General features: G+C 45.3%; 6 protein-coding genes across 6 annotated transcripts; 2 read left to right on the forward strand and 4 right to left on the reverse strand.

The window, feature by feature from the left end:
* Positions 1-30: 30 nt before the first annotated feature.
* On the reverse strand, positions 31-2,003 carry IAQ61_009870 (uncharacterized protein; the record flags this gene model as incomplete). The annotated part of the gene is made up of 4 exons (XM_003837816.2): positions 1,661-2,003; positions 487-1,554; positions 392-432; positions 31-173 (listed from the first exon to the last, which is right to left on the reverse strand). The coding sequence occupies exons 1-4, from the start codon at positions 1,993-1,995 to the stop codon at positions 31-33; spliced, it is 1,587 nt and encodes a 528-aa protein (XP_003837864.2). The 5' UTR covers positions 1,996-2,003.
* Positions 2,004-11,723: 9,720 nt separating this feature from the next.
* Positions 11,724-15,299, reverse strand: IAQ61_009871 (uncharacterized protein; the record flags this gene model as incomplete). The annotated part of the gene is made up of 10 exons (XM_066098566.1): positions 14,858-15,299; positions 13,927-14,835; positions 13,670-13,799; positions 13,390-13,556; positions 13,195-13,337; positions 13,056-13,143; positions 12,937-12,997; positions 12,776-12,889; positions 12,500-12,728; positions 11,724-12,447 (listed from the first exon to the last, which is right to left on the reverse strand). The coding sequence occupies exons 2-10, from the start codon at positions 14,029-14,031 to the stop codon at positions 11,724-11,726; spliced, it is 1,761 nt and encodes a 586-aa protein (XP_065951393.1). The 5' UTR covers positions 14,032-14,835; positions 14,858-15,299.
* A 1,444-nt stretch (positions 15,300-16,743) lies between these two features.
* Positions 16,744-18,385, forward strand: IAQ61_009873 (uncharacterized protein; the record flags this gene model as incomplete). The annotated part of the gene is made up of 3 exons (XM_003837813.1): positions 16,744-17,012; positions 17,076-17,258; positions 17,329-18,385. 3 exons carry the CDS (start codon positions 16,744-16,746, stop codon positions 18,383-18,385), a joined length of 1,509 nt encoding a protein of 502 aa, XP_003837861.1.
* A 284-nt stretch (positions 18,386-18,669) lies between these two features.
* Positions 18,670-20,352, reverse strand: IAQ61_009874 (uncharacterized protein; the record flags this gene model as incomplete). Its single annotated transcript, XM_066098567.1, has 2 exons — positions 18,670-19,962; positions 20,038-20,352. 2 exons carry the CDS (start codon positions 20,350-20,352, stop codon positions 18,670-18,672), a joined length of 1,608 nt encoding a protein of 535 aa, XP_065951394.1.
* A 963-nt stretch (positions 20,353-21,315) lies between these two features.
* On the reverse strand, positions 21,316-21,768 carry IAQ61_009875 (uncharacterized protein; the record flags this gene model as incomplete). The annotated part of the gene is made up of 1 exon (XM_003837811.1): positions 21,316-21,768. The coding sequence occupies one exon, from the start codon at positions 21,766-21,768 to the stop codon at positions 21,316-21,318; it is 453 nt and encodes a 150-aa protein (XP_003837859.1).
* Positions 21,769-22,939: 1,171 nt separating this feature from the next.
* IAQ61_009876 (uncharacterized protein) lies at positions 22,940-24,388 on the forward strand (the record flags this gene model as incomplete). The annotated part of the gene is made up of 3 exons (XM_003837810.1): positions 22,940-23,092; positions 23,183-23,993; positions 24,057-24,388. 3 exons carry the CDS (start codon positions 22,940-22,942, stop codon positions 24,386-24,388), a joined length of 1,296 nt encoding a protein of 431 aa, XP_003837858.1.
* Between the last annotated feature and the right edge of the window lie 24 nt (positions 24,389-24,412).

Below are 24,412 nucleotides of genomic sequence, written 5' to 3' on the forward strand. Positions count from 1 at the left end.
ACTGTCTCAATGCCACGTTTAAATATTCAACTATTTTGCGACCTTCTCTAGCCGAATGATGAGCTTCTCGCCCCTTGGTGGCGCAGTGTATGCGTCTGACTGTTCGATGCCAGTATCGTCCACGATACCCGTGCTGTAGTTGGAGTACAGGGCAGCGACGATGTACTTCATTTCTAATGACAGTTAGCCTTCATTCACACCCCACAGACGCTTTTCGTGACTCGAGGCCAGCTTCACATTGCCGACTTGCGCCGGTGTTTCGCAGTGACCGAACAAGTTGCGTCAACAATGCACAACTACAACAAACTCGTTGCAGGACCCCATCTGCTACTGCAAACGCATAGCCCCCATCCAAAACTCAAGAACGAGACGTCGAAATCTGGAAACTTACGATATACCGCTAAATGACTCCCTACGCACATGCGGCCACCACTGCCACAATGTTAGTTACTCTATCCAAGCATCAGAAACTCAACGTGGACTAACCTTCCAAAGGCCCAAAACCACCGGCTCTCCATATCCTTTCTCTTCTCCGCATCTAGCGTATCGAGATGCAACCACCGTTCCGGCCGCCAATCGCTCGCACACTCGTACACATCTTCATTCTGGTGCAAGAGCCCCGCACTTGCGCTGACACGTACACCCCCGGGAACAAAATACGTGGCATCTTCTGGCCCCAGTGTGCAGCCTTGAGGCGGAGTGACGCGCGGTTGTGGGCCGGGGATTGCAGAGTGCAGGCGCAGTGTTTCCCAGACGACGGCGTGGAGATAGGGGAGGGCGTCTACGGCTTTGGGATCTGGCAGTGCCGGCGATGAGGATGGAACAAGCTGTGGTGAGAGAGTGAGGAGCTCGGCTCGTAGTCGGGTTTGGATGTCTTTGTGCTGTGATAGCTCGTGGACTACATATACCAGTGTGATGCCGGAGGTGTCGAAGCCTGCAGCGAGTTGATCGAGCACTTCACTGGCTATTATCTCCTTGGACGACATTCGCCCTTTCTCAACGTCCTTGAACAGAGTCTTTGAAAGTTGCTGATACACGACTGGTAGATCTTCTGGCTTTGTCGTCCCATTCGCCACCGTCTCACTCGCATCATCGCACATTCTAGCTGTCCACTTCTCGATTTCGCCATTTGCTTCATCAACCCACTTGGGCGCCAACCGGTAGCCAAACCACATGGCCACAAACGCCGTGAAATTGGGAAACTCCTGAGGCCAAAAGTTGAACGAGCGCCGTGAATTATACAAGTCGAGAAACCAGGCCCGTTGCTCCGCATTCTCCAGCAGATTCGAGCTAGCGCGTAAACCGAAGATGTAGGCCGTCACGATATCCATGGTCGTTCCGCTGAGCAGGGCGTAGATGTTGAGCACCCCTCCTTCTTCGTCATTCGCCAACGTAGCTTCGAGACGGGGCAGAAATCTTTTGTAGAGGATGGCGCTCATCTGGGCCAAGAGGGCTTCATTCGTGGTAACAAAGGATTTGCTGTAAATATTGCTCAACATCCTTTTGCGCTGCGAATGCGGCTTATTCCTCTCCGTGGAGAACATGTTGTCAACTCTATCACGCATCAATCAACACTTGACTCAACCATGCCACCCACCCACCCACCCTTCCCACCTCCTCCAGTGCAAAAACTCGCCCGCAAGTAAAACATTCCACTCACCCATAATTCCTAAAAAATCCATACCAATTATACCTCCCATCCCCCTTTTCAAACCCCCCAGCATACACATCCCGCACCCCGCCCTTGACGCAATTCACACTGATCTCGCGCGGCCCCAGACAAACAACAGGTCCAAGGCGATCATGCGCTGCCTTGAGCGTTGCATTCTCGATACCCAGATGGCGGATATAATAAATCCAGGCCGAAGTAAACGGCGCCAGAGGATGCGCGGCGGGAATCTTACGCAACGGGTTGCGCAGATATGTCGTCAGCCAATGTAAGACCAGGAACGTTTGTGCGAGGAGTACGAGTGTGAGTGTGGAGAGGGGGAACATGTTTGAAACTTGATTTTACAGTGGGGGGGGGGGGGGGGGGTTGGGTGTGTTGTGTACACTGTGTTTGGGGCTGTGGAGTTGTTGGAGGTGAGCTGGGTGATTGATGATGTTGATGAGATGATGTTGATGTTAGAGGCGTACCGGTATGGTACTAAGTTTGAGTTGGTTTAGTTTGCTCGTTTATCTACGCCTTATGTCAATTCGGGCACCCCGGTTTGTTCTGTGTTTTGGGTAGTTTTGTGCGATTGCGATCCCCGCGATTTTTCATGGGAAGATCGTTTTTGGGGCTTACGGTATCTTATCTTATCGGAGGTGGGCATTTATGGTCGCGTCTTGGAAATTTGGTAATGTGCCGAAATGAAACGGAACGAAAGAAGAGGTGTAATTTAATTGTGGTGGGGTTTGCCCGTTAGTTTTGTTTAGTGGTATATATGGCTCGACTGTATCTATGGTCATGCTGGTAACGTGATCCACCACCGAGCGCCCACCCCCACCGAGCGCCCACCAACACTAAAATCCACCACCCACTAAATAAGGATATTGCGCCACCCACAATAGCTATTATTACAAGATTTCTTAGAGTTGTAATTATTAGATCTATTAGAGTAGATTAAATATTTTAGATTATATAAGCAGCTTTTTAGGGGGTCTAATTAGGTGCCTATGCTATAAAGTTGCCTCTACTACTATATCCTCTTCTACTAGCTCCTTATTAACTACCTTAGCTAGTATAATAGTAGGAGGCTTAAGGATTTACCTCTTACCTATTTAGGATATTTTAATATTATTTTAGAGTTACTTTTCTAGTTACTTAGTAGTTTTCTACTTATTATATATAGTAGCTTTTTAGGTAGCTTTCTTCTCCTACTTCTTCTTAGTAATTACTTAATTTAGGTAACACTCCTCTATAAGTTAAGCTTTAGTAAGCTTCTATTACTTATAAAGCTTAATTACCTTATATTTTTAGTATTATAGCTCCTATTCTTTAAGGTTCTTTTACTCCTAGAGCTTAAATACTTGCTCTACCTTTAATAGTAAAATAAATTAGGTACTACTACTATAATTATTATTAGGGGGTAATAATAGAGGTTTACTACGCTTCCTACGCTTCTTCTTATTAGCTAGGGTAGCCCTTAGGTGTTTATTTTTATAGTTAAGTAGAGTATTTCTTACTAATATAGTATAGATTATCTAGCTAAGCTTCTTTAACTATTTATTATAAATATTAATTATAGTATTATAGAGTAACTACTCTATCTTTCTCTAATTACTTATACTTAATATTAAGGTTATACTATTACTTAAAGAAGGCTAGTTACTATTATTTATAGGTGCTTTAAACCTTAAAAGGATAATATTAAGGTTAAGTAGTAAGATACCTATTACTTTAAAAGCTATTAATATTAGCTTTTCCTTAAAGGTATTACTTTATATAGTATTAAATAACTAGTAGAAATCCCTCTTAGTAATACTTATAAGCCCTTAGGAGCTATCTAGAAAACTAGATAGTTAAGCTTTATATAAAGCTATAAAGGGAGCAAATACTATAATATTAAGTAGCTAAAGGGTGTAAGTGCTATAAGGGGGATATATTATAAGTAAGATCTTATATTTATTATAGTACTTAATAAACTCTATTATTATATAAGATCTATAGCTATTAAGGATAAGGAGCTAGTATAAAGTATAAGCTTTAGCTTTTATCTTATAATTAAACACCTCCTTAAGCTAGGATACCCCTAGGGTATAGCTTATCTACCTACTTAGTAATCCTATAAAGAAAGCTTAGTATTATAATAGATTAAAATCTTATAACTAGGTATCCTATAGAGCTCTAGATTAGGACTAATAAATAAGGGTAAAGGTAAGAGTAGTACTATTAGCGTATATACAAGCTATAGTAGTAATCTACTCCCTATTACTATCCTAGAGTATAGCTCTAATCTTTCTTTACTTATAGGCGCTTTTATTAAATAAATATTTAGTTTTTAATAGTACTCTGTTGTAGGAGGGATATTAACTAGATCACGGAGCATCTTGATCCAATTAATCCCGATTAATACCCCTGTATAACCCACTATCTAATTAACTGCCAGCTTACTGCTAAGTGCCTAATAAAAAGCAGGAGCTCTAGTAAGGAAGGTTTACTAATTATTCACCTTCTAGTAAGGGTAGCTAAAGCTCTATATATATAAGTCTAATTGTAGTAGATATAATCTAATAATCTATCTCCTAAATTATTCCTAACCTTAGTAATCTAATTTTCTATAGTTATAAGCCTGGTTTGCGCTTTACCTTATTAAAGATTGTCCTATCTATTTAAGCGTATTGTTTAACTTAGACACTAAGCTAGCAAGCTTTACTCTTTATACTATTTCTTAAGCAGAAGCTTACTTATTACTCTTCTACTATAAGCAACTAAATCTTAAAGGGGGATATCCTACTTACTAGATTAACTAACTAGCCTACCTAGTATATTTAATTTAGATACCATGCCCTAACTAAAGGGATCTAGGTAGAGGTAGACCTTAAGGCTCTAGATACTAAAAACTACTTTAAGAATAAACCTATTAAGCCTAACATACTAATAGATATCGCACTATCTAATATAATAAGCAAGCAGTATAAACTCTAAATAGCTTAGTACTAAGCCTGCTTATTAGATTAGGTATTAAAGTTATTAGTAATCTAAAACCTATTTATATAGGTTAATAATATAGTAGATTAAGGGATCCTTACCCTAGCCTATATAAAGCTTGTTAATTAAGGAAGAGTAACCCTCTAAGCACTTATCTAAGTGCTCTATAATAACCTAGCGCTAACTAACTTAAGCGCTATAATACTAGCAAGATTATAGTATAAAGCTTATCTTGCTAAGGTAAAAATAAGTAGCTAAGATACTAATCGCTAGCAGAAGGAGTAGATAATCCTATATGCGCAAGCTAAGGTATATAACATTCCTAATGTTAAAGGATAGCTTGTAGTATAGGATTATCTTAAAGCTCTATCTACTAGAATCTTACTAGATTAGGGTTAAACTATATTTTAAAGGATTATTAAAAAGTTAGTAATAAGAGAGCTAACTTATAACCTCCTATAGGTTACTAAGATCTATTTATTACTTCTCTAAGAGAATAATATAAGATTAAGCTCTAAAGGTCCTAGAGTGTTTGTAATAATAGGAGCTCTACCTTCTAATTAACTAAAGAAGGAGTCTTTATACCTATATAGTAGATCTTACCTATAGAAACCTCCTAAATATAAAAATATTATTAAAGCTTAGACTAATATAGGTAACAAGCTTACTACTACTTAATAATTAGAGATTAAGAAAAAGATTAATAGGAATTAAAAATTTAAAGAGTTAAGAAAAGCTCTAATTAAGTCCTATCCTATTAATTAAGATTATAGTAGTAAGGCAAGCGCGATTACCTATCTAGGCAGTATCTAGGCGGCACTAATTAACCCTATATTAATAGTAGAGAAAACAAACAGGATCTATTTAACTATAGACTTTAAAGCTTACGCTCTATTAAAGAGCACTATCTTTAATAATAGGGGTACAGTGTACCTAGTTAATAATATAAGCTACCTAGAAGAAAGCTTGTTTAGATTAGTTAAATATAAGATAGTTAAAGCAGGAACTTAAGCTTTTCTAATCTTAGGTAGAGGGACTAGAGTAATCCCTAATACTCTTAATAGACTAAGAGGTCTAAAAATAGAAGATTTAGTGCTTACTAACATAGTGTTAGTAGAAGGTTTTTATATAAATATTATATTAGAAGCTTAATTGCTTAAAGTAGGAGTTTAGTTCCTTAGGCTAGATACTACCTTATAGTTTAGATTATTAGGAAAGAGCGTTATATTAGCTAAGTTACTACGCAAGTTTAACTTAACTTTCCTAGAATACAAGCCCTCTACCCCTTATTAAATAATCTAAAGCATAGTGCCTAAATAACCCTAATAATCCTAGACAACTTACCTAAGACACAATAGTAAGGAGCTTTAGCACTAATAATTAGGCTATTTAGGACCTAAGGCGCTTAAAGCTCTAGTTAAGTTAGTAATAAATATTAGGATTAAAGGAACTCCTAGGAGCAAATACAAGCACTGCGCTATTATATATGCCTAACAGGTTATATTAAGATAACTAAGGGAAAGATTACCACGTCTATACTACTAGGTATTATAGGATCTATTTAATATGCTAACAGGTATAGCTTATAAGTAATAGATCTTAGTATTAAAGTGCGACTACTTAGGAAAGCTTTATACCTATCTACTGTAAGCTAAAAACCTTAATAAGATTATACAGGTGTTTAAAAATTTTAAGAGCTTAATACTTAACTAATATAAGCTTAGTATAGTTAAGATTATAAAAGATAATAATATTGTAACACTCCCTTAGCGCGGCAAATCTTACTTTTAGATCTAGGCAGCTAATAATAGTATTAAGATTAAGAGCTCACCTGTATATACTAATAAACCTAATAAAGGAGTAGAAAGAGTAGGGCAGGAGATTATAACAAAATTAATTAAAATAAGGATTAGTGCTAACCTACTAACAAAGCTCTAGCCTAAAATTATTAAAGTAGCAACTTAGCTCTATAATATAAGCCTGTCCTATACTTATAATATAATATCACCTAATAAAGTGCTAGATTATTAGTTTACTAGATACTTTAGGTAGTAGTAACTAGAGCAGATAAGGGAGGCAACTACTAATCTCCGCCCTAATTAGAGCGGAATATACGCCTATAGCTATTAAGCTTACCCCCTTAACTAAGATTAAGTAGCTAGGCGTTATAAGAGGGTTTTTAAGGTGAACCCTTAGGGTTATATTAGATATCTAGTAGGATATAGAGCATCTAATATATATAGGATATAGATCCCCTTGCTTAATTAGATTATTATAACGTAGAACGTTACCTTTAATAAGGATCTTTTCTATAAAGAGAAAGATCTAGAGTAGCTTTAATAGTTAGAGGCTTAAAAGATAGTTAATATTATTAGTAAAGATAAGATCTATAATATAGGAGAAGTATATAAAGAGCTTAATATCTTTAATTAGCTTTATATTATAGTAAAGTAATATAAGGAGTCTAGTAAGCAAGGAGGACTAAACCTAGCGCAGGAGCTAGGGGGTAGGGTAGAGCTAGAGGAGGTAGATAATTAGGCTAGCTAGCCTAGTAATTCACAACCCCCTAAGTAGACACCTCTAGCGTAGGTACCAAGCACGGCTAGCTTAGTACAAAGGATCTATATAAAGTCCCCTAAGCTAATAGGGCTCTAAACTCCTAAACTAATACTAGAACTAAACTTTAGTATAGGAGATAAAGGATCTATATAGGTTATAGATTAGGGTCTTACTACCTAAGATAGTAGTAATCTAACTTACTTTAATACTATAATAGGTAGCTCCTAGGAAAGACCTAGAGGGGAGAGTGCTATTAGTAGGTTACTCTATAAGAGCATAGAGATAGGTAAGGGCACCCTATCTAGCTCTTATAGGGGTGGTAAGTAGAGCTCCTACCTACCTACTTTAGGACTAGATTCTGTATCTCCTGCAGATCCCTTACAAGCGGCACCTAGAGCTCCTAGAAGAAGTAGAAAACTATAAGTTAAAGGACTGCCACTAACGCGTGTTAGTAAGTAAGCTTAGGGACAGGACCCTAATAAACTACTAGGAGGCTCTATAAGTATAGGGATATATATAGTAATAGATCTATTAGATATAAATCTAATTAGAAATCCCTTATATAATCTTTTAGTATATCCTAAACTAAATGCTATAATCCACGCTATAATCACAGTAGTAATAGGGAGCAAACCCCCTAAAAACCCTAAAAGAAATACGTACTAGGACGCTCTATAAAAAGAGCTAAAATAATAGAAGGATCTCTATAACTACTAAATAGGATAGTAATTTAGAGACGTAGTATATAAAGAAATTAATACTCTACTAAAAGCTAGTACCTAGGAGGAGATTAATAGGCTAACTAAAGGAGAGTATCTACTCCTACTTAAATAGGTGTTTACATATAAGCTTAATTAGGATAGTTACCTAATTAAGTGTAAAGCAAGGATAGTAGTAAGAGGAGATCTATAGCTTACTAACTTAATTTATTTAACCTACGTAGCTACCCTAGTAGCTTAAACCTTTAGGACTATAATAGCTATTAGAGCTAAGTTTAACGTTAAGATATATTAATATAACGTTGTTAGAGCTTTTCTTAACGCCTTAAGGGATTAACACCCTATAGTTATCTATAAGCTACCTAAAGGATATTAAATACCTAGGAAGTGCGTTAAGCTTAAACAAGCTCTATATAGATTAAAAGACTTACTATTATTATAGTATAATAAGCTCTTAACTACACTCTAAGAAAATAAGCTTATTGCTTCTAAAGAGGAGCTATGCCTGTTCTTTAATAGAGATTGCAGTATCTTGTTAATATTCTATGTAGATAATATCCTATTGCTCTATTACTAAAACTACGCAAGCTAAGCTTACAAAGTTATCTAAGCTCTAAAGCAAAGATATACTATAGAAGAGAAGGGACCTATAAGCTAGTTTCTAGGGGTAAGAGTAATCTAGGATAGAAAGAGATAGATAATAACGCTTATTTATAACAAATATATTAACAAGATTATAAAGAAATTTAATCTAGTAGAGATAGGAAAATTCCCTACTACACTACTATTAAGTAAAGATATTAAAAAGAGCACTAGAGAAGCTACTAAAAAGGAGATTAAGGACTATTAGGAGCGCGTTAGATTAATCCTTTACACCTTAATTATAGTGCGCCCTAATATTGCCTATATAGCCTCCTAGCTCTCCTAATACCTTACTAACCTATTTAAATAATACTTTAATGCAGTTAATTAAGTAATTGTCTATCTATACTAAACTTAATACTAATTAATCTAATATAGGAATAGGGATCCTAATAAGCTTATAATATATAGTAATGCGTTATTTACTAATAATATTAATACTTAGCAATTATTATATAGATACCTAATTACGCTCTTTAGAGGACCTATTATTTAGAAGGTAGCTTAACAAGTAACTATTACTACTTTAACTACTAAGGCAGAGCTCCTTGCGCTTAAGCAAGTAAGCAAAGAAGTAATAGCGTTAAAACGCTTTTTAACTAAAATACACCTTACTTTAGATACTACCTAGATAATTAATTATAATAATTAATAAACTATTAGGTTAGTAGTAGGCAATAATAAAAGGATTACTACTAAGCTACGCTATATAGATATTTAAAACATATAGCTTAGATAAGAGTATAAAAAGGGATCTTTCTATATTACCTACCTACCTACTAGTAATATAGCTCTATTACGCGTGTAAAGCGTGCCTTAGAGTCTATAGGGAGCTACCTAGGTTGCCCTATCCTAGGATCTATAGGGGGAACCTTAGAGGAGCTAGAGTCCTTATCTTCTAATAAGGAGCTCTAGGCGCTCTTAGCTATAGTAGTAGCCTTGCGCGCAAGCTTAGTAGTAGTAGTAGTAGCTTTTACTAGCTCCTACTATTTAGCCTTACTCTCTTTAAGGAGCACTAAGACCCTCTACTTCTTATCCTTAAGAAGGTCTTAGCTCTTACTTACCTACTTCCTTACTAGGAAGGATAGCGTAGAATATTAGGCAAGCTTAGGGCTATTAGTTTATTAGTATAGATTTTACTAAGTATTATAAAGGAAAAATTTCTTATATAGATTATATATATTAGGATATAGCTATACCTAGAGAAGCACTACTAGTACTAAGTCCCCCTACTAGAAAAGTTATAGTACTTACTATTAGACTTATTAAAGAGCGCTAAGTATAGATAATTTAGATAAGTTTTAGTATAATAAATACTAGGCTCTCTATAATAGGAGGATCTTAGGGTCTCCTTAGGAGCTAGAGAGGGAGCAGGAGTAGGAGTAGGGATAGGGGGCAGGGTCTAGGGAGGAGCGGGAGCTAGAGTTAGAGCTAGAGTAGTAGGAGCTAGAGTAGGAGCGCCCTTCCTTAGCTTTATAATCTTAGCTATAGTAGTAGTAGCTATACACTTAGTAGCTATATACTTTATAATAGCCTTACACTTAGTAGTAGCGCGCTCTTCTTTAATAGTAGTAGCTTTAGTAACTATAGCTTTAGCTACGTAGGAGGTAATAAGGGTAGTATAGGTAGAGTAAGCGTAAGTAGTAGGTTTTAACTTTAACTAAGATATAAGTTAGTAGGGATATAAGTATAGTTTAATCTTTAGGGTTATATAATCTTATAACTTAAGCTATAGTAAAGATTATAGTTAGGTAGATAGAGTTATAGAGCTCTATCTAGATAATATCTACGCGCGTAAGTGCAGGCTAAATAAGGAAGGCGCGCTAGTTAGTATCTAAAGGGTAAGCTAATTTAACCCTTTAGATATATAACACTCTAATTAGCTATACTACCTACTAACTATAAGCGTAACTATAATAATAAAAGATCTACCTATACCTAGGGGGTGTGTTATAGGAGGGATATTAACTAGATTATAGAGTATCTTAATCTAATTAATCCTAATTAATACCCCTATATAACCTACTATCTAATTAACTACTAGCTTACTACTAAGTGCCTAATAAAAAGTAGGAGCTCTAGTAAGGAAGGTTTACTAATTATTTACCTTCTAGTAAGGGTAGCTAAAGCTCTATATATATAAGTCTAATTATAGTAGATATAATCTAATAATCTATCTCCTAAATTATTCCTAACCTTAGTAATCTAATTTTCCACATACTCTAATAAGAAAACCCTTCTTATCTATATTATAGATATACTAACTCTTAATATTATATTACTCTATTTTTTAGTATAAAAGCTTAAAGTATAAGCTATACTTAAAGGTAGAATTAGCTTTAAAGTAGTTATAATTAAGCCTAGTAGCCTAATAAGAGATAAGATTAATATTATAGTAGTTAATAAAGCGCTATACCTAATTTTTACCTACTAGATTCCCTATTATTTTAGTTATAAAATTTTAAATAATAGTCTATATAAGGGGTAATCCTTATCTATAAAGCTCTTTAATATACTCTATAAGCTTACTTTCTTATATAGTATTAAGTATTTAACTATTTAGTAGAGTAGTAGTATATACTTATTAAATTTTCTAGTAGTATCTAGATAAGGTTAACTATAAGTAACTATACTTTTCTACTATTTCTAAGTATATAAAATCTTCTCTAAGAGTTAAGGATTTAATTACTATAAGCGCGTTATTAATAGGTGCTATAGTTATTAAGAAATTTAGTGTTAAAAATTTGGTGATTTTGGTGTTGGTGGGCGCTCGGTGGGGGTGGGCGCTCGGTGGTGGATCACGTTACCGGTAATTCTGGGAATGAAGGGTATGTGTGAGATACATGTGACCGTACGGTATAGTTTAAAATAATATTCTTCATACCATACATACCCAGCCCGACACCATCTTACGCTCGAGTATCCTCCCAAGTGTCTCTGAAGCATCTCCCATGACTTAGTCTTCCCGCACACGCCACATCGTCTACTGCAGTGTAGAAATAGCAAGTCATGCATGTATTCGATACTGCAGTCATCCCGCCTAGACCGACAGAAGCATGCTTAAACTGCAAGACACCACCACTCATAACAAAATCCATCCTAGAAACCCACATCAGCTACAGAGTCTACCGGTACATTGCCAAAAAAAACATACACTCCCACACCAACCCTCACACCCCCATAGCCGTACCATTCCAATTCTCCCTAACCTGGCCCCACCCCTGATACCTCCAATTCGATACATACGCCGGCGTTCCCCCATACCCACCATTCGTCGTCGCATAAGCACCCAGCAGCGCCCCTGTAAACCCCCAACTGATAAGATCACCGCCTACAAACGCCATATCCTGCACTGGCGTAGAGTCATCGGCCAGTCCAACGCCAAAGGCATAATGCGTTATATTCAATGCTCGCAGCGCAAGTGTGAGCGTCTTGTTGTGCCAGGGCGCGGGTACAGGGACGATGGTGTCGGCGGGGACGGGGATGTAAGATTGGGCGTGGAAGTGGAAGTGCGGAACGAGTGTGGGGGTTGTGGAGGATGAGTTTGCGAGGGGGAGTAGGGCGATGCCGAAGCGGGCGTGGTGGTTTTGTGTGAGGAAGAGGGTGATGCCTGATTCTTCGTTTGGGGTGGTCGGGTGGTATGTCAAGTCGAAGGAGAAGTTGAAGAGGGTGTCGACTTGGCGTCTGGCTATGAAGGTTTGGCCGCCGGGGCCGGGGGAGTTGCCGTCGAGGCCGGTGAGATTGAGGTGGGAAGGCTTGAGGCGGAGGGAGTTTGGGTGCTCGGGTGGGGAGATGGCGTAGTTGTCTTTGATTGGGGGACGCCAGTGGACAAAGTGGGGTGGGATAGTGGTGTTGGGTTTGAATATGATGTTGTCGCCTTCGTCTACAAAGGGCCTGGAGTTTAGTCAGTCGGAGGTGGGATGGGCGAAGTAGATGGATGTCTTACCCATCACCGGGGGTGTTGATGATGCCTGGTAGCGACCATCCTCGCATCTCGCCCCGGACAGGGTGTTGTAACTCAGGCCATGACCCGTTCACCCATGTGACGTTGTATAGGACCGTTTCTCGGCCCATGGGAAATGTCTTCCATTCAGGACCGGAGCGCACCGCAAGTGCGACTCCCCACCATTGACCACGTGCATCTTGGAATAGGTCTGCGTGACCTACAGCTTGGACTCGAAGGAGTTAGTTGCTTCACGGTCTGGCCTAGAGTTACACTCACAGTACTCAGTAGTGTTCGCGTTGGTCAAGATTGGGTTTGCCGGATTCGGCTCGTAGGGACCATAGAGGTTTTTGGATCGCGCAATAGTCTCCATATGCATCAAACCTGTTCCGCCTGCACTCTGTAAGCTACGTTCATGACTACAGGGTAGACTTTTATACCTTCAGCGATCATCAAATAATACCATCCATCTTTTCTGAAGATGTGAGGGCCTTCTGGAGCCTGTGTATGATATGAAGATTAGCAGACCAGTGCAGTGTAAGCATGTGGAGGCACTCACAATGCCACCAGTGCCATTCCACAGGTTTGTCCATTCTCCAAGTAACTCTCCAGTCTTGAAGTCCACTCTGTTGAGATGTATGCCGTAGCTATCAACACATCAGCATTCAATATCTCGACTATCTTCACAAAACACTCACGCTACCTTCCAAGCATGACTACCTACAATATACGAGTTTCCCTCGTCATCCCAATGCGGACTGATGTCATAGCCATTGAAGTCAAGATGCACGGCCTCCGTCCACTTGCTCTCGTCCCAGATGTCTGTCGTTGAGAAGATGACCTGGCCGAGGTGAATATTGACTCTGTGTACCATGTATTTATCCGAGACATACATTATCCCACCTCGACGAATCGTTATCGGCCTTTTTGTCCTGCACCATCGTAGTCAACAGGTAAAATGTCCCATTATTGAACCGAAGTGCAGGCGCCCAGATCCCGCTCGTCGAACCAACCGATTCTGCTAGCTCGGGGAGTTGGCTTTCGCGGTTGAGAGCATGTCCTTGCAGTGTGTGTTAGCTCTAAATAGAGGATGTGAAGTCGTGAGCCTTAAACGGAACATATTGTCTTCGTGAACCGCAGTCTTGGAAAAAATAAAGGCAATAAACAACTCACCAACGAGTCTCCAATTTGTCAGATCCTTACTCGCATGGATCGGAATCCCAGGAAACACATTAAAGCTACTCGACGCGCAGTAGAATGTCTGATCTGGCTTGTGGAAGATGCAACTCGGATCTGGATGGAACTATGTTGGATGAGATGTGGTTAGCACTGCCTGGATCTTTTCCATCATCTATTGACCACCGTGTTTCAATACAGATGTAATTGTAATCTGTGACCGTCAATTGGAAAATAGCTGAAGTCAAACGTACCCCAGGTAACACTGGATTAAACCATCGTGAATTGAACGCCTGCGCCGCAACGGTCCCAAGCATACCCGCAGCAGCCAGCGCAATCATTGTGGACCCCATCATCATCGATATTCGAAAGTCGAGATAAGTTTAGGACAGCACCGTGCCACAGTGCCAATGCCTATGGTACACCCAAAGGTACCAATACACCTTGCAGCCAGCAATTCGTAGTCTTGTAGATCAACTCCAGAAAAACAGTCTCCCTCCTAAATCTTTCAAAAAGCGTGCGTTTCAATCCCCAGGACAACGAATACCCAAGGAGTCCAGTCTTCCAACAAACGGGGATCGTGTTGTCGTTGTCGCCGTGATGGCAACAGATATGTCATCCTGTGACTTCCCCGCCCTTCATTTAACCTTCCCGCTTAGGTACCTAGGCACCGTACCGGTACTGATTACGCCGATTGCAATGCCAGCCAACGTCAACGCCATACTATTCCAAGCATGATTCCACCATAATCTGCACGTATACTTTCGACTCCGTACCTGTGTCCCCCGCCATTCTCCTCGCTCTGTGCCTTGCCCTACTGCACTCCACTCTAGCTACGCTGCTACGTACATGTACATGCATATCCCTGCATCGTACTGTACATTACGCAGCCAGCTAAGGCCAACAGCAAGAGCCGTCCATCTTCATCCCTTTACCCGGCTCTATTCCCATCGCACATGGCGAATTCCCGTGTTTAGCCCCGTGGAGTTTAACAGTTGGAGTACGGGTTTGGCGGCGATGATGTTGTGTTGTTGTGTGGAGCGGTGTTGAGTCGTGGGTGTGGAGAAAGGAGTGGAGAAGGAGTGGAGTGGAGTGGGTGTGGGGTTGTATGTAGGTGTAGTTCCGGTGGATAAATAGCAAGTGCGCCTGCCTTGACTCCTTCCCTTTTCCTTCCTTGCTCCTTCCCTTTTCCTTCCTTGCTCCTTCCTTGCTCCTTCCCTTCTTTGCTTACATAACACAAAGAGAAGATGGAGGAGGTACGCTTATGAGTTATAACCCCCTGCCAAACATTCACATGCAGTACATCATCATATCAAGAAATGCGTGCAAGATAGATGCTATAGGCGCCCCTAATCATTCGACAACCTGCCTCCATCTAGGTAGGTATAATACACTTGCCATCCTATGCCGTAATGATGTGTACGGAACCTACAAAACACCATTGTTAGCTTGAAGATAGCTTAGGACACGCTACAAGCTATGCCCCAGGCAACCATGGTACACTCGCAATCACCCCAAGTATTCCTCCTTTGCAATCATAGGACGCATAGTGCTTGCGAAGAATCGCTTATATGGCTTCGCCATACTCATCCACTGCGGCTTCGAGCAGAATTCGCCAGTCTTACCGAGGTACCAGTGACAGCGATTAGCGCCGTCTGCGAGGAGTAGAGCAGCGAGGGCGACGACATGCTCGTATGCAGTGTATAGTAAAAGTGAAAGAAAGTATATTAGCAAGCTCTGAATTATAGTCTCGCGAGGGCAGTGCTGCTTTCCGTCAGTCTAATCACGTAAATCCACCATCCCAGCCATCCACGCCAACGAAAACAACATCACTACTCCACCACCACGCCATATCATACAATTGTAATTAATTCACAGTCTTTAATAGCGCAAACGGAACAGTTCCCAATGTCACATGCCACAAAACAACTGTAAAGTCACGTGGTGCTGCCCCAAAACACCACGAAAAAAAAATTTCATTACCACAACCGCGCCCAGATATCCAAAAAGCAAGCAACTCAGAGCCCTGAGGAGCTCTGGATCAAGGTATTCCGACACCGGGAATCGAACCCGGGCCTTGCCGGCACTGTACAGTGAACTGACTCTGCGAGATGAGAGCGGCAAATCCTAGCCACTAGACCATATCGGATGCTGTTGACTTGTTTGATGAAAAAATGGCCTTTAAAAACAACTATATAGCCATGAAATAGCATACATATCATTGTCCAAAGGCATTCAAGTAGCCTTTTTCATGGGGGGGCGGCCCAGGTGTTGGCAAGGCTAGGAAATTTTCGGTTCCATAGACTAAGTGGGGACACTGACACAAAGCAACTTTACTCCCTGGAGGGGCTGGACGTGGACTAGCTTCACCAAAGGAAAGGCGCTGTTGGAGCATGTGGATCTAGATGGTGTTGGACCGTGGGCGGGGGGTTGGAGATGGAGATGCGAGTGTCCTGGCCTCTTGTGTGCCTTTTTGTTTGTGACATGTTAGACAGCTTGTTTATTATTATTGCAGTTTGATATTGTAGCATGATGCGAACTTTACTATCTCGCTATTGTAGGCATCGCAATCCTTTGTTACGAGTACGTGATGGCTTGAGCGTCTCAGTGTAGGTACCAAAGTCCTATGACACTGGCATCTCCACGAAAGCTCTTGACTGCTGCAAGCATGAAACAACTACCGAGTCGGCACTACCATGATTCAAATCTCTCCAGGCAGCAGATGAGTCAATCGATTTTCCAGGCTTCAATGACTCCCGAAGTCGCCGCAAGCTTTTGCCAGTTACGGCGGACGACAGTGGGAGAGAATGCAGAACCACACGTTTTCGCGTTGCTTTTCTGGGATTTTGCCATTGTTTCCTTGATACTTCTCCAGGGGTGGAAATAAATGCTAGTTGGATTTATATGATGTATTGTAGGCCTTGCACAAAGTTTCTGCTCTATTCCCCTCTTCATCTGGACACCACGGGGGCATGGACATACTTGTATATCAATATGAACTTCCGTACAGAAGCAGCAGCAGCAGCAGCAGCAGCAGCTAATCAAGACAAGTATGATCTCATCTTCCAAACATGCTTGCGCTCAAAAACCAAAAACCCTTGCCTTGTGCGCCCCAACTCACTACCGTCCACCGTACACTCATTCCCCCTTCGCCCTTGGCAGAGAAAACGTTCCCCGCCAAACACAGACGCAAGTCACACCCTCCGACCCCTCGCCTTCCCAAAACAAAACAAAACACCAACACGTCCACCACAATGGCGCCCCCAAACTCGGCATTCAGCCTGCAGACATGTGCGCGCCCCAACATCCTGGCATTGGAGCCGTATCGCTGTGCGCGCGAGTAGGTGAAGCGCAATGCATCAAAGTTCTCGGGCCAGGTTGAAGGCTGATGAATTGTTTACAGTGACTACAAGGACGATGGAACCAATGTGCTGCTTGACGCGAACGAGAATGCATATGGGCCTGGGTTAGCATTGGATATTGAGGGGGAGAGGAAGAGGACGGCTGTTGGAACTGCGCATGGCGGCGCAGACGCACCACCTGCCATTGACATTGATCTCGTTGGCCTACACCGGTATCCAGACCCGTACGTCCGCCCACGACTTTGCTGCTTGCCACGTGCATTTGCAAGTCGCTGACGATGAAGCTTCATGCAGTCACCAACAAGACCTCAAGCAACTCCTCTGCAACCTCCGCAACACAAACACGCACACGACAACCCCGCTCTCCCCCTCGAACCTCTTCCTAGGCCTCGGCTCCGATGAAGCCATCGACGCCCTCATCCGCGCCTTCTGCACCCCCGGCCGTGACAAAATCCTCACCTGCCCCCCAACCTACGGCATGTACACCGTGTCTGCGCACGTCAACGACACGGCACTCGTGCGCGTCCCCTTGCGCCTTCCCTCCTTCGCCCTCGACGTCCCCGCCATCACCACGGCCCTCTCCTCCGATCCCACCATCAAACTCGCATACCTCTGCTCCCCCGGCAACCCAACAGGCAAACTACTCTCCAAACAAGACGTCCAAACCCTCCTCGAGCACAACTGGAACGGCATCATCGTCCTCGACGAAGCCTACATTGACTTTGCGCCCGACGGTGCCTCCCTCGCACAGTGGGTCACCCAATGGCCCAACCTCGTCGTCCTACAGACGCTATCCAAGGCCTTTGGCCTCGCGGGCATCCGCCTCGGCGCCGCCTTCACAAGCCCGCCCGTCGCCGCTCTCCTCAATGCCATGAAGGCACCCTACAACATTCCCAATCCCACGAGCCAAATCGCTCGCACAGCACTCAGCCCACCCCACCTCGCCATCATGCGCGCCAACCGCGACCGAATCCTCCAACAGCGCGACCGCCTCCTCCACCAGATACCACTGATACCAGGCATCGGCCCCCTGCGCGGCGGCCAGGATGCAAATTTCCTACTCTACCCGATTTTAGAGGCCGGCAGCGAGACCAAGGCGTCGAATGAGGCGGCGTTGGCAGTGTATGAGGGGTTGGCGGAGGAGCGGGGCGTGGTGGTCCGGTTTCGCGGCAAGGAGTATGGGTGTGAGGGGTGTTTGAGGATCACGGTGGGGACCGAGGCGGAAGTGGATAGATTTCTCGAGGAGCTTGCGAGGGTGGTGGAGAAGGTACGTGGGGGATTGGGAGGAAAGGTGCGAGGAGGGGACGAGGAAGAGAAGAAGGAGAAGGAGGCGAGCGCGGTTGTTGCATAGATGGGAGCGACGACGAGTTTTGGGATTCAGGTACATGTGTAATTATAAATAGAAGATTGTATTACATTGCAGCATGACAATCATTTCCCTGTTCCCCATGGGTAAAGAGTAAGTAAGACTGGGTATATAACGCTAAACCTTTCCACGAACGATGCCATCCATTCATCCATCCATCCATCCATCCATCCATCCATCCATCCATCCATCCATCATAGCAATAGAGAGAGCCAGGCAAGAACAAGGCGAAGAAGAAGGCGAAAGAAGTATAAAATTCCATCAAGCTCCTAATTCAACCTCCCTCTTCCCCTCCCTCTCCCACTCCCACTCCCACTCGCCGTCCTCGCCATGGCCACCCCACCGCCCCCGGAACCAGCCCCCCGCACCGCCAACCCCTCACCCTCTCCATGCCGCGGCGTATTCGCCCCGGCATCACTATACCCCGCCATACTACTCTGCGCACTCATCGCCACGCCACCGACTCCATTCGCGCCCCCACCCGCCCCGCCTCCGACCTCAAGATGAGGCATATTCGCCCTGACGACGCGAGTAATCTCAGGCACAGGCTCCTGGAAGCCCGGGGGCTGAACCTGGTAGTCGCGCGCCTTGACCGGGTGACAGGCGGCCTGGAGTAGCTTTTCGTTGAGTTCGTCGTCTGGACGGGCCTCGCGCAGCATGAGCTTCAGGTCTTGTTCAATGTCCTGCGCGGCGAGGGCGGTCGGCGGTGGTGCCGAGGCGTTGATTTTTTGGAAGATTTTGGCGTCGAGGACAAAGGGCGGGTTGTAGATGAAGGGTATCTGGCCGTTGGCGAGGGCGGCGCTGGGGTGGAGGGCGGAGCGGGTTGCGCCGCGTGTGGCGTGTGGGTTCGAAGAGATTTGGCGCGTCATGTCGGATGGGCCGGGGATGTCGTCCGAGTCTTGGTCTTGATCCATGGGATCCCCGTTTTCTGAGGGGTTGGGCTGGTGGTCCCCGTTCGTGGTGGTGCCATTGGGGGCAGAGGTGCCATTTGTAGTGGCGTCTTGTGGTGCGCCCTTTAGTTTGGCGAAGAAGTGCGAGGCCGCAATTGTCGCTTGATTCATCGCCATGTTGAGCTCCTTTTCGGTAAAGAGACGGTCAATCGAGTAGGCGGCGGATTCGAATTGCGCGTTAACGGTACGGGCCTTGGCTTCGCGGAAGGGGGAGCCAGCACCCATGTCGAGGTTGCGGCCGGCAGGAGCAGGAGAGTCATTGTCTTGGTCGTCGAACAGCTTTCGCTTGCGCTTGTTCTCGTTGACGGCGGCTGCCAACTCTTCTGCGTCTCCAAATTTGTGACCCGTCCGCCTAGTTTTGCGAGGGGCTTGTGGACCGCCTGGGCTGGCGGGGTTGCCGATACTGAACTGGTTGGGATGTAGGAGCATGGCGTTGCTATCCGACAAGTCCAATTGCTCCTTCTCGCGCTTCAGCCGGCTCGTCCGTTGCTGGAGGCTGGCCATGAGGCGCTCGCGAATCGTGGCGGCGAGCAGCTTGTGCTCTTCCTCGGCGATCTGGACCTTGTAAAAGTGGGCATTCTCAATCTCATTCTTTGCGTTTTGGTGCTTGTTCTGTTCCAAGAGAAAACAAAATGCAATTAGCATCTCAGGCGACAACGGTTCGGGGCAGACAAAGCTGGGACTTACCCAAAGCATGGTCAGATTGTAGTCGCGCTCTTCCATGGCATCATTGACGGCATCGACGAAGCGCGAATAGTATTTGCCACACTGGGCAACGTAGTCGGTGCCCGCGCTGGGCACAGTCGGCACGTTGTTGCCCATGATCTGGGAGATGAGCTCAGCGGCCTCTTCGCCGCTGTCCTCGAGCGGCTTGTTCGCATAGGGGTCCGCCTTGATGATGAGATTGATGTCGGCCTGCAGCGCCGCAAGCTGGGCTCGGTAGTGGCTGTCCCTGTTGTCGGAGAAGGAGGCCATCATCTCAGCCAGCTTCTCGGCCAGCATGTTGCGCCGCTTATCGCGTTTCGACGGCTGTGGTTGTGGCTGTGGTTGCGGTGAGGTTGCAGAATGGCCGAGTGGAAAATTGTCCGCTGGGGACCGACTCCCATTGCGCACCATTTTTGACACGAATGTAGACACTTTCGGCTCAGGGAAAAGGTGTGGGAGGCGTGAGAGGCCTTTGTGTTTTCACCGATGGCGCTGCGACAGACGGAGACTTTGATCCGGTGCCGAGAGAAAGAGGTGAAAGGGTAAGTAGCTCAAGCACTCTATTGCACAATCATGTATGCACGTACAGACCAAGCAGAAAGAGGGGAGCAGAAGGGGCGGACTGAGAGAATGGGAGGGCTGTGAGCTCAGCAAGAGCGACGAGGGCGAAGGTTTGGCTCGAAAACAGTCAGTGAATTGGCTCTGGCTGGACAATCGGAAAGCAAAGCGTCACTTGAGCAGACACTCTCCCATCGGGCCTAACTGTATTGGGACAAACTATATATCTACTTACCCAACACGGCCTAGCGTACTTGGGGGTGCGCGAGCTGGAGCTTGAGTTGCCGACCGCCGATGCATCCTTGGCAGGGACATCCGCTTTGGGACTAGCCTGGCCCTTTCGCCTTTCCCCAGATGTCACATGACCGCGGTATCGCGATCGAACATTCCCTACATCAACCATCTAGCCAGTATCAATACTATACTTGTACCCACACCCAAACTACAATTCACATGATCATCAACATGGACATGGACAGTGACGAATCAACCCCGACAACGCACTGTGCAAGCAAGCCACGAGAACCTGTTCAATTTCACTTCTCCTCAATACGCTAATTCAAAACCAACCCCAACCCCTCACTTCCTACACAGACAACACCTTGCATTATCCACATCCAACTCGACAATAGCCTTCCACACAAGCTTCCACCATGGCCAAGTCCATTCCAAGTGCCTGCAACCACACCGCAGTGTGGCTCACTAGTCGCAAAGCTCAAGGTACAAGCTAGTATCGCCAAAGTAAACCGCAGTATGATTGGGCTTGGGCTCTCCGTCCCACACAATCTCCTCGACCTTTTGATCATCCGGCCCATGCAGACGGAGTTTCTTGCCCGCAAAGTCGTATCCATGAATCGTGCTGAGGTCGTAGTAAATGCTGACGCCCTCGTTATACGTGTAGGAAAAGTGCAGCACGGGCTTGGCCTCGTACAGTCCATTGGCCTCGGTCGTGATCTTGATGGCGGTCCCGACGTCTTCGAGATACTGCTGCTCGCTCCAGTACGTCGCGTTCTCGAGTTTCGTCGTTGGACCCGGGGTTGCACCGACGGAAGTGACATAGACGTCATAGCCACACTTGTTGTGCACGTACGATGTGCCTGCGAGCGCTGTGCTAGCTGCCAAGGCCATTGTGGCAACGAGGGTGGAAAAGTACATGTTGACGGGGTTGAGACGTTGAGACCGAGCACTGCAGGAAGGGGTAAAAGTGGCGATGGTGCAAGATTATGGGTGGCAGAAGCAATACGAAATGCTTGAGCTTGCCATAACAATGCTACGACTTGCTAACCTTTTTATACAAAGCGAGGGCGCCCCCTTGTGGCCAGCCATGATGCCTGGCGGCTTGTGTACTCGTCCCAGAAGCCCGAGCGAAGGGATATTGAAAACTGCCCTTTGTGCGCTCACGATGCCTGGACTAAGGCGGTGCTCTCCCTATGAGAAGTAGTAACGGCATTGGTACGCGTGACCGCCTGCCAATCCACAGCCACGGACAATGTGATGGACATGGAGCTTGTCGTGGTCAGGCTTTTGCCGGGAACGAGCCAAGGGTGAATGGGTGCGAAGAGCGTCGCACAGCAAGCCACAAAGGTTGAGCAAACTGTGCTACCAAGCCATTTCACGCAGGTACATTTTCGTTAGTCGAGGCCCAGAAACGCTGGCCTTTTGCACGACTTGGGACAACCAAAGGCTGGAGCAGGTACGCCGTCAATATGTTTGTGCTAGAAAGCGGATGGGGCTATCTATACTCTGTCAGACGGGTGTCGCTACGACGTTCGTGGTGCTCCCGTCACCTGTCAAGACGGGTGAGTGACTGTGTTCACTGCGCCTCCATGTCGGTTCATCACATACTGTAATAGTCAGATTGACAACGGGAATTCCACGACAATAGTACACCAGGCAATAATGCCGCTGTCCAGATCCTACATGACAGCCTCACGTGGCCACAAGGCGGCCCCTGGGGCGGGGCAAACATGGTCAGCCTTAAGTGGCGAAAGAGCATGTCACTCAAAACCACGCGTCAAGTCTACAGCAACATTTCCAAATGCCCATATTCGGACTTGAAGATTAGCATGGTCATCCAGAACGCGATTGACATTGGTGGTTTGAGCAGAGCAGCGCTGCAATGCAGTCTTTAAGCCGGTCGAGGCCGGTCGACCTCGGTACAAAGCTGCAGTCTTGTTGCTCGCCTCTCCACATTCCGCCCGCATTTGCGTCAGCGGAAACAAGACCGCATGTGACAATCATTGTTGACTTTGTTTCTTTGAACTCTTCTTTACGTGGCGTTTAGCATTCGACACGCCAACTATTGACCATTCTCCAGCATTTCGTCATGTCGGCTGCGCTTCGTTCAACCGCCAGAATGGCTTCACGGCCGCAGCAACGCCTGGCCAGCATCCAGAGACAGTTCAGCAGCTCTGCACGGCAAAGCAAGGAGATTCGAGATGCATACATCATTAGTGCCAGTCGGACGCCAACTGCAGTGGTATGTGAGGAGTAGTTGTAGTATTTGTGAACAGTGTCATGCGGATAGGAGAGTCTACAAACTTACAAGCGAAGTCTAACAGCATGGCAGTTCAATGGCAACTTCACAACCGTGTCCGCCACCCAACTGGGCGCCACAGCTATCAAATCCGCCCTCGAAAAGTCCAAGGTGCCCATCTCCTCAATAGACTCTGTCTACATGGGCAACGTCCTCGCTGCCGGTGTTGGACAAGCCCCAGCACGACAAGCCGCCATCTTCGCCGGCCTGCCCACCAACATTGAAGCCACGACCATTAACAAAGTCTGCGCCTCCGGACTCAAGGCCGTCAACCTGGCTGCTCAGACCATCGAGCTGGGACAAGCAGAGGCAATGGTCGCTGGTGGCATGGAGAACATGACCCGGGTGCCCTACTACCTCAACCGCGCGAGCCAACAGCCAGCCTTTGGCCACCAGAAGTTGCAGGACGGCCTTATCGCAGACGGCCTGACCGACGTATACAACCAGATCCACATGGGCAACTGCGCAGAAAAGACAGCCAAGGACCACGGCATCACGCGCAAAGACCAAGACGACTACGCCATTGAGACCTACCGCCGCGCCCAGCAGGCCTACAAGGACGGCCTGTTCAAGGACGAAATCGTCCCCGTCACCGTCCAATCGAAAAAGGGCGACACGATCATCTCAGAGGACGAACAGTACACCAAGCTCCGAATCGACAAAATCTCCACCCTCAAACCCTCGTTTGAAAAGGGCCCAGACGGCACGGTGACGGCGGCAAATGCCTCCCCGCTCAGCGACGGCGCCTCAGCACTCGTCCTCGGCAGCAAGGAAATCGCTCAAAAATGCGCAAAGGACAGCCGCGTCCTCGCCAAAATAATCACCTACGCCGATGCCGCTGTCGGTACGTCTCCCCTTCTCCCCCAACTACACACCACACCAGACCACTAACTAACCCCCTCAACAGACCCCATAGACTTCCCCATCGCCCCAACATCCTGCGTCCAAAAACTCCTCCACCAATCCGCCCTCTCAACCTCCGACATCGCAATCTGGGAATTCAACGAAGCCTTCGCCGCCGTCATCAAAGCAAACGCCAAGCTCCTCCATCTCGACGCCGCAAACGTGAACCCGCGCGGTGGCGCTATTGCGCTTGGCCATGCGCTTGGTAGCTCGGGTAGTCGGATCCTTGTGACGCTGCTGCATCAGCTGAAGGTTGGGGAGTTTGGGGTGGCGGCGATATGTAATGGTGGTGGGGCGGCGACGGGGATTTTGGTGCAGAGGGTTGGGGGGGTGTAGGTGGATGGGGATGGGAAAAATCAA

This window comes from Plenodomus lingam, assembly GCF_022343315.1.
Source record: "Plenodomus lingam strain CAN1 chromosome Unknown contig_7, whole genome shotgun sequence".
Classification (NCBI taxonomy): domain Eukaryota; kingdom Fungi; phylum Ascomycota; class Dothideomycetes; order Pleosporales; family Leptosphaeriaceae; genus Plenodomus; species Plenodomus lingam.